General features: G+C 45.8%; 1 protein-coding gene across 1 annotated transcript; it reads left to right on the forward strand.

Annotated features, from left to right (window-relative positions):
* The first annotated feature begins 1,559 nt into the window (after positions 1 to 1,559).
* On the forward strand, positions 1,560 to 8,834 carry LOC123136734 (uncharacterized). The gene is made up of 10 exons (XM_044556216.1): positions 1,560 to 1,869; positions 4,281 to 4,399; positions 4,480 to 5,524; positions 5,832 to 6,368; positions 6,586 to 6,774; positions 6,851 to 7,078; positions 7,184 to 7,417; positions 7,629 to 7,704; positions 7,775 to 7,964; positions 8,052 to 8,834. Exons 1-10 carry the CDS (start codon positions 1,693 to 1,695, stop codon positions 8,521 to 8,523), a joined length of 3,267 nt encoding a protein of 1,088 aa, XP_044412151.1. The 5' UTR covers positions 1,560 to 1,692; the 3' UTR covers positions 8,524 to 8,834.
* Positions 8,835 to 9,344: the final 510 nt, after the last annotated feature.

The following is a 9,344-nucleotide window of genomic DNA, read 5'->3' on the forward strand; positions in this document are numbered from 1 at the left end:
GAAGAAGCGGCGACGTGGGCCGCTCCTTACACCAAGGCCATGACGGCGACGGTTCTGGCGGTGGTTCCAGGCGAAGAAGCGGCGACGTGGGCCGCTCCTTACACCAAGGCCATGACGGCGACGTGCGGCACGGTGGCGAGGAGTGCGGGAAAGGCGACGGCTCTCTCTTTGGATAAAGCGAGCGAAAGCGAAAGCCGCAGATGACAGGTTTCTCCCTGCCATGACCTACCTTTTCTTTTCCTTCCCGGTGATGGCACTATCTCTCTTTCGGCAGAGCAGTGCTGATAACGTGTAAAGATAAAAGTGATTGTACGAATGATCTGATACTTCCATTGATTGAGAATCACATATTTATATAAGATTTGGGACGCATTGTGAAGGCGTCTGTACAAAGAGGCGCTTGTACGGACAGATGCGTCCGTACGATGCTTGGACACTAATAACCGCTAACTACGTTTCCTAACAACGATTCGCTAAAGCCGCTTCATTGATGTCGGTTCTCAACAGTTTTAGAACTTTCATTAGAGCATCTCCAACGGGACGTACCACGCGGCACGCTAAAAAACAGTTTACAGCGCCGGAATGGTCAGGTTTTGCTCGCAGTGGAGTGCTGGCTCTAGCAACCGCTGCCAAAAAATACGCGTGCGCGGCGCTCTAGCGCACTAAACTACAGCGCGCGCGAGCAGCCGGCGTTTTGTAATATGTTCAATTTGAAGACAATATGGTGATATAGCATAGTTTAAAATCATCCATACAAGTTCGTGACGTAAAAGTTTAAAATCATGCCACATCACATCATCATCCAACCAAGTTCAAAATCATGCAACCAAGTTCATGACATAAAAGTTCACACAAACAAATGGTACGTCAATAATTATGTATCATCCTTGTCTTCGTCCTCCTCTTCCTCCGATTCTTCATCCTTCGAAGACGATTCTTTCCCCTCTTCTTCATTGTGTTGCGCCGCTTCATCATGGGAAGCTCGGAAGATGTTGGCAAGATCTCCAACGGCATCATGCGAACGTATGTGAGGCACACCGGAAGACATGCGTCCACCCATGACGGCATGAAAAGGCCGCACGCGACACCGGTGCTTGGAGGAGCACCGGCGGAGGCGAAGCCAAAGCTCCCCACACTAGGGTTTGCGTCGGCGCCGGCAGCGGAGGGGTCGCGGGGGCAGGAAGAGGTGAGGGGGATGTCGGCGCTGCCGTCCATCGGGCGAATTCGCCGGCGGCGGTATGGGCGGGGAGAAAGCGGCGAGGCGCTCGAGTGTGTAGCGCGCGGAAGCGGGCGCACGAAATAAGCGGCGCGCGATGTCGTTTCGCCCCACGCGCTGAACTACTTATGCAGCGCGCATTTTTTGCACCTTCGCTGGAGCGCCCGGAGCGGCTGCGCGCGCAAAAATCTGTGTTTTTTCAGCGCGGCTGTTGGAGATGCTTTTAATTTCCAGCCATCTGTTTTTTATTTGGCTTCAGGCTGATTTTCTGTCCCGTCGGATCGTGCACGAATCTTGGCGACGGTGGTGTTCTCATTCTCCTTTTCTTTTGCCCGCGTGTGTGCGTGGAAGGCTGGTTTGCGGATTTCAGTCCCAAAAGAGCAGCAACAGCAACGACGGCGACAGCCGATTCCCCGGCCGAATTCGTGCGATCTCCGGCGGAATCTGTTCTGCGCAGGAATCGGCGGGCGGAGCGAATGACGGTACCGGAGGCGGTGGCACTAGACATACCGGCGGAAGAGGGTTCGCCGGTGGCCAGGGTGCCGCGGCGGATCAGGAGGAGGCTCCTCCAGGCGCGTGAGTCAAGCGCCGACGCGCCGGCAACCGCCGAAGAGATCGAGAGCAAGCTCCGCGACGCCCAACTCCGGAGGCAGGTTGGCACGCTCCACCTTTTTTCTTTCTTTCCCGCTGCGTGCTTCATTATTTCGCGTTCATAGTTTGAGTATGACTTCGAAATGGAGATTTAGCCAACACGTTTATGCGGTATAAAAAAAATCGATTTCTCAGAGCCCGGTGAACCCCTGAACCCTTGCCTTGTGCAGAAGAAGATGACATTTGGCTATCAGATCCATTTCCGGTCGAGGGGTATACTTCTTATGTTGAGCATCAGGCTTCATTGCATTTTCTGACCTTTCATGCCTAATCTCTATAGACTTTGCACGAGCGATGCGATCTTTTGGTGTTAAGGGATCTGCGGACCGATTTCCTGTAAGATATCCAAGGAATAGTTACGCTCCGGTTAATCATAGTAATTGGACGAAACAAAATATGCATTAATAAAGCCAAATAACAGTATGAAAGCCTTCAAGGACAGCAAAGAAACCCGTAAATTTAGCCAGATCCCAGTCGCACCCAAGCAACTGGCAGATGCCACTCCACATGAAATGTGCAAGGTGACAGGACAGATATGCAGCACATTTTCCTCCTCACCACACAACGCACAGGACGGCCCGTGATACTTAAGTATTTGGTCAGTACAAGGGGGACGATCTCTGGCAAGTTGCCAAGTGAAAATCTTGATCTTTAAAGGCGATCGACGCTCCACATATCCTTCAAGTGAGCCACTTCTTGGCAAATCCTAGAGTAGAGTGACCTGGACGAGAAAATCCCTGAAGGTTCCAGTGCCCAGGACATGGATTTGTCAATGGAACCCATTTGAACCTGCTCCATCACTGAGTGAAGCGCCTCCCACGGTAGGAGCTCATCATGGCTGAAGGAGCGGTGAAAATGGATATGTTAGCCATCACCTCTAAATGCCTAATCAGCCGTGAACGAGGGGTTGGAACAAATGTTAAACAACAGGGGAAACCGGTATTTCAAGGGGCTTGCACCATGCCACCAATCCATCTAGAAAAAAGCGTCAGTTGGCTGTCGTTAACTGCATGCATGCTTAGCACCGAGCTTGAAGATATATTTAATGCGGTCGATGCTTTTCCGAAATTGAGACCCCCCTGCCCCAACGCAGAAGTAGATATCCGAGGCCTCGGGATATTTAGCTGAAATGAATATCTTTCTAGAGGCTCCTGTCATCTTGGTACAACTTCCAGATCCACTTTAGGGTGGTGCGCTGCCAGCCAATTGACTAAGATCTCTTCAGTCCAGCTATTTCCCAAAAGAAGTGGGAGCGGTGCTTGTTCATGGCAGCGTGAATTCTGTCTGGCAGCATGTAAAGTCAAGTACCTTGGTAGTCTGGATAAGCACATATTACTGTGTTAGTGAGGATTAGCATGGACCCCCCCCCCTGGATCAAGTGCGGCATCACTCCGCAGACATGACCTGCCACATTGGTGAGGATAGGATTTCTGCAAAGGCATGCCCACCAAGTCAGATCTGAGATTGCAGGAGAAGGGCGCACTTCTCGATCAATGCACATTGCAGTTTGGCCACCCGAGACCAAGTGCATGATCCGATGAATATATCCAGCGTCAAAACCTTCCCTGAGCATAACTTTGCGTAGAAACTTCCAGTTTACCCTATCATATGCTTTCATGAACTCCAGTTTTAGCAAGACTCCCCGTAGATTTTTGATCCGAAGTTTGTGAACAATCTCTTGTAGCGCCAGAGCCCCGTCCAGGATAAGTCTACCTTTGAAAAACGATGTTTAACTAGAGCTAATAATTGTATGCGCCACCCCGGAGAACCTTGTGGCATAAGCTTTAGGAAAGATCTTGAAAATTACACTAATTAGCGTAATAGGGCGGAAATGCCTAATGCACCCCGCCCCTTCAGTTTTAGGAATAAGCATTCACATCCCAAAGTTCAACCTTGACATAGTACCGTGCCAAGGGCAAATCCATTGAGAATTTGAAGAACAAAACCCTTGACTGCCCCAAGAACTGCTCGAAAACCGATACCAGAAACCCACCCGGTCTCGAAGCCGTGTCAGCCTTCATGCTTTGCATCACCATATCAAGCTCTTAGTGTGGCAAAATGGCTGCCAAGTTGGCACCGTAGAGCTGCAAGGTAGTTGACGTTTATCTTAACTTTGTGGTAGCGGGAGCCCTGGTTGGTTATTTTTTAGAGAAAATGTGAAAACTTTGTGTCTTGGTGCATTGATTAGAAGCGGGTTTGTTTAAGCCCTGGTTGGTTCTGATGGTGAGAATGCTGAGTCTTCATTACAACTTTATATGACCAGAAAGTTCATTCTCTTGTTTTGTTAACTAACTTTTGAGAACTGTGTGAACGGTGAAATGACCAAAATGGGGTAAGTTTTGCGAAGTTTCATGGACTGGTAAAACATATATGTTTGCTGCTGCCTACTAATATAAATTGTTGTCCTGTCCAGCAATTCCATGAAACATTATCATGCAAAGCAAGACATGCGGTCAGGAGCACTTCACAGCCATCTCAGGAGGATCCCAAGCAACGCCTTGAAGCGAAGCTTGTGGCTGCTAAGCAGAAGAGGTAATCAAAAGAGGCAAACCGGTATGGTATATTATTTGATTCTTTTTGACCAAAGATTGAAGAATATTCTATAATTGTAGGTTGAGCCTCTTGGAGAAAGAGCAGAATCGTTTAGCTAAATCGGATGAGCTGCGTCAGGCTGCTAAGAAGGATGCAGAAATGAGGTTCAACAGGGAAAGGAAGGAGCTTGGCATGAGAGTTGAGCATCGGGTACAGCAAGCGGAGGAGAACCGTATTCAACTCTTGCATGCTCGTTTGCAGAGGCGAGCTGCGCTGGAGGAAAGGACAAAAAAGTTCTTTGGGCAAAGAGTGACATCAGAGAATAAGTACAGGGAGACAACAGCGGTGTTGGCTGCGGCCTTTGACGTGCTGGGAATAAATCAGGAATCTGCTAATTCTCTGCCATTTGAAAAACTAGCCCTCTGTATTGAATCTACAAAAGTTCTTCAGACCACCAGGGCATTGCTTGATTGCTTGGAGAGTCGTTTTATTCTTTCTCAGACATCAAGTTCATGCACACCAGAAAATATCGATCATCTGCTCAAGCACCTGGGATCACCAAATACGAGAATCCTACCAAGTAGTGCAGCAAGAGCTAGAGTAACACCGAAAAGGACAACTAAAAATTCTGACGCTGGCAAGTTACCTAGATATTCACCAAGGGTAGTGCTTTGTGCTTACATGATTCTAGGTCATCCAGGCGCTGTTTTTAATGTACAAGGCGAGCGAGAGAAACTACTTGTGGAGTCAGCAACAAACTTTGTGAAGGAATTTGAACTGCTGATGAAGACAATACTTGATGGGTTAGATGGTGCATGCATATTGCAGCAGTCTACATTAGGTGCAGTCTCTCCTGGATCTTCTAATAACCAGGAGTGTTCTTCAATTGCTGCAGATCAAACAAAATTCAGATCTCAGCTGGCTTCTTTTGATAAAGCTTGGTGTGCTTATCTTTACCACTTTGTGGTGTGGAAAGCAAAAGATGCCAAGTCGCTAGAGGTAGATCTCGTGACAGCTGCATGCAAGCTTGAGCTCTCAATGATGCAAACATGCAAAGTAACTACTGAAGGCCGGTCAGATAGCCTTAATTATACTAATATTAATTCGACAGCCATCCAGAAACAGGTACTATTCATAGTTTTATATCGCTGCTTCTTTTTTACGTTCTGCCATATCCCTTGTGTAGTTTTGGCCTTTTGGGTGCATATGATTTGTCTATTCAGCAGCATGATGGTGCATATGATTTGGTTTTGAACAAGTCTTATTTTGGGTGCATATGATTTGTCTTAATGTATCATCTGAGAAATAAAGCCTTGGGTGTTCTAAAAAACATGCTAGAATGTTAACACTTAGTTTATTTACTCCGATGCTCTTTTCTTGACATCTTCATAAGTGTAACATCTGCTGAAACAAAATTCTGTTTGTCGTCCAGGTTATGGTAGACCAGAAACTTCTAAGGGAGAAGGTTTGGCACCTAGGTGGTGAAGCTGGTATTGAGAGGATGGAACTTGCTTTATCAGAAACAAGGTCAAAGTTCATTGGAGCCAAGGAAAATAGGAGCCCCTTGGCAACATCAGATGCAAATGTCGCATCTCTTTCTGGACAGTCTCTTCTTTCTGACACCAAAGATAATTTGGGTACAGATGGTGAAAGGCTAGGTAGAGTTGTTCAATCTTTGTCCAAAGCTTCTTCTTCAACGTCTCAAAGTAACATTAGAGACAACGGTGGTCAAATGAGCAGCACAGGGTCAGGAGAGCTGCCAACAGAGAATGAGCTTGTCGGATATTTGTTGAAAGCTTCCCCTTCACCATCTGAAAGTAACTCAGGAGACAAGGTCATCAGCAGCCAAATGAGCAGAGCGGTGCCAGAAAAGCTGCCAACAGAGAATGAACAAATGGTCAATGAGATTTTGCATGGTTCTTTTTCTGATAGCTCTGATGACGTTGGTAAAGTTGAGGGGGATTTCAAGGTTAGGTCCTCTCGTATATTAGAATATTACCGTCGAGCTTCACACCTGGGGTAATCTAAGAACCAAAAATGTGTATCATGGTGGAGAATCTGTGTGAGCTTTGAGTGTCTAGGGGAAGTCAAACGCCATGATCTAGGGTGTAGTTTTTTCCAGTGTAAGATGCACCTCCGGTTAAGTAGTATGTTATTTTCTCAGTCGCCCACTTTTTTATTCTCAGGCACAAGTTAGGGAAACAATGGAGAAAGCTTTCTGGGATGTGGTTGTGGATTCAATGAAAGGAGACACACCAGATTACAGTTATCTGGTCAACCTAGTAAAGGAAGTCAGGGATGCATTGCAGCAGATGGCTAGTAAAGGGTGGAAAGAAGAAATAGCAAACAATATTAACATCGAAATATTGTCCCAGGTAAGAAGAGTCTGAGTGAGTGTTATCATGAATCTATTAAATACATCTGTACCGACGAATCTTTTCTTGTGGAAAGGTACTTGAGTCGAGCACCCAGGGCACACAATATTTGGGGCAGATTCTGCAGTACTCTCTGGGCATGCTGCGTAAATTATCTTCTCCTGCAAAGGAAGACGAAATGAAGATCAGTCATGACAAATTATTGAACGAATTGATCGGACACTCTGATTCTCATGATAGAGATCCAAATGCATTTGTAATAGCTGTCATCAAGGGCTTGCGGTTCACTATGGAAGAGTTAAAGGTTTGTATAATCCTTAATACTACCTCGAGGTTTTGAATAATTTACACTGGCTATACAGTGAAACTATAGCATCATTCAGAAACTAAATATTTTTTTATTAAACAGGCTCTTCAGTCTGAAGTCAGTAGAGCACGAATCCAACTACTGAAACCAATTATAAAGGGCTCAGGTGGGGTCGAGTACCTGCAGAAAGCTTTTGCCGATCGCTATGGATCCCGTTCCAATGCATTAGTTTCTCTCACTTCAACTATTCAGTGGATTTCTACCTCAAAGGATATGGTAGAAGAAGAATGGAATGAACATGTCAGCTCCTTACAGATCCTGCCTGCATCAGACCATGTTAGTTTCATGTTCTTAAATTTTACTCCTAGTAAACACTATGCACAGCCACTGTTTTAAGCAGTAATAATAGACAAGTAGTTGTGGTTTTTACCCGCCGTTATTGATTAAGCTACAGACCCCTATGGGCTGTTTGAAGCAACACTAGCCTAAGTATTTATGGTTCTCATCTGCTGCTGTTGATTGAATCTACGCCTGTCTGTCATAACAGGTTCAGCCATTGGTTACGACCCTCCGAGCTGGTCGTGGAACTCCAGATCAGCAACAATCTACAGTGCCTGTAGCAGGTATTTGCTCATTAATTTTATGCTGGCCATTTACCTGAGTTTGTTAATCACGTTACATAACATGAAACAGGAAGTACAGAGATACTACCAGAGTGCTCGGGAGAAATGCTCGACAGGCTAGTAAGGATTGGGCTGTTACAGCTTATCAGCAGGATGGAGGGCATGGAAAGAAAATCAGTACCTGAGACATTTAAGCTCAATTGGTTGAGGTTGCGTGGTGTCCAGAGTCAGTTCCAACAAGTGATTGTTATCGCAACAAGGTGAAATTTTATGTTGTCTTCATTATTACGTAATAATATCAGAGCACTAGAATGCATTGACTGAACCTAGTTATGTTCTTCTTACAGCATGCTTGTCCAGCGTCAAGTATTGATGAGTGAGGACTCAAAGGCCACTTCCTCAGAACTGGAAAATGTTACCTTGGAACTGTTCAACACGCTCGCAGAGCTATTAGACAGTTTTTCTGATGTTGGCACGGATCAGATCATCGAGGTGATGGTCCGTTCGTCGACCTCGGCCGGCCCTTGTTCGGATGAAATGGTTGAGAACAGGAAGCAGATATTGAGCAGGGTCTTCCTCAAAAGCCTCCAGACTGATGACACTGTCTTCAGGAAGGTGTCTCGATCTGTTTACTGCGCGTTCCGTGCAGTCGCCCTGGGTGGCAACGGGACGAAGGGCAGGAAACTCGCCGAGGCGGCCCTGGGGCGCATCGGAGCGACAAAGTTGACCGACCGCGTAGTGAAGGCAGCGGAAGTGCTGATCAGAGTAGCAACAATATCAGAGCAGGTTCATGGCCCGTGGTACAGTCATCTCCTGTAAATGACTTGATTTGTTTTGTGAATCCGTGGTGCTGTGTAAACAGGGTGGGTGATCGTAGCCGCTGGGGCGCACATCGCCGTGCATCCCCGGTGGAAAATTCTGCAATAGTTTTCTTCTACGATCACTGGAACAGTTCTTCTGTTTTGTCCGTGACCACACGCTGGCTTTTGTGCACAGTTATCTACTCCTTCGTCCCAAAATAAGCTAGTACAAAGTTGAGTCACTTATTTTGAGATGATGGGCGTACTATTCTTAAAAAGTTGATCCCCACTATTAGCAATTCTCTTTACATGCATGTTCTGCCACAATTATTTTTTACAATCCAGGTGTATATAAATGTAGTGCTATATAAGTTGAGTGGAACCACATACGCGAGTAAGATTGAAGCTGTGTGTTCAGTCAAGGTGCAAACAAGCAATTCATATTGCGGTAGTATCTCAGCATATATTTTGTTTGAAGCCCTGTTGGTCATGATGTTTTTTCATTTATTTTCTCTCTATATTGGTGTTCTCATTAAAATAAATTATGTGCTAGTATTTTTTTAGTTGCATGGTCTCCTCTTCCACTGATATGAATATACTATTTTTGATCATATAATAAAATACTAAGATCTTGCACAAAATTGGATTTTCTAACTCATTTTTTTTCTTACTGTGTCTTCCTCTCTTTTGAGCTCTTTGTCACACAATAACATCCCAATGCAACGTTGCGGGGTATTATCTAATTATGACTAAAGGAGATGCGTTTCGAGGAGGTTAGAGCATCTCCAACGGCTGCCCTATTTTAGGGAATAACCATTTTTTATGTGAAAAAAACGCGGC

The sequence above is a fragment of the Triticum aestivum genome, chromosome 6B, assembly GCF_018294505.1.
Source record: "Triticum aestivum cultivar Chinese Spring chromosome 6B, IWGSC CS RefSeq v2.1, whole genome shotgun sequence".
In the NCBI taxonomy this organism is placed as follows: domain Eukaryota; kingdom Viridiplantae; phylum Streptophyta; class Magnoliopsida; order Poales; family Poaceae; genus Triticum; species Triticum aestivum.

Bases quoted from the DNA above. Each gene is read 5' to 3' on its own strand.
- LOC123136734 (XM_044556216.1), top strand. From the start codon at position 1,693: ATGACGGTACCGGAGGCGGTGGCACTAGACATACCGGCGGAAGAGGGT. The intron at 5,525-5,831 runs GTACTATTCATA...TTTGTCGTCCAG, and splicing joins CGACAGCCATCCAGAAACAG to GTTATGGTAGACCAGAAACT. The intron at 6,369-6,585 runs GTTAGGTCCTCT...TTTTATTCTCAG, and splicing joins AAGTTGAGGGGGATTTCAAG to GCACAAGTTAGGGAAACAAT.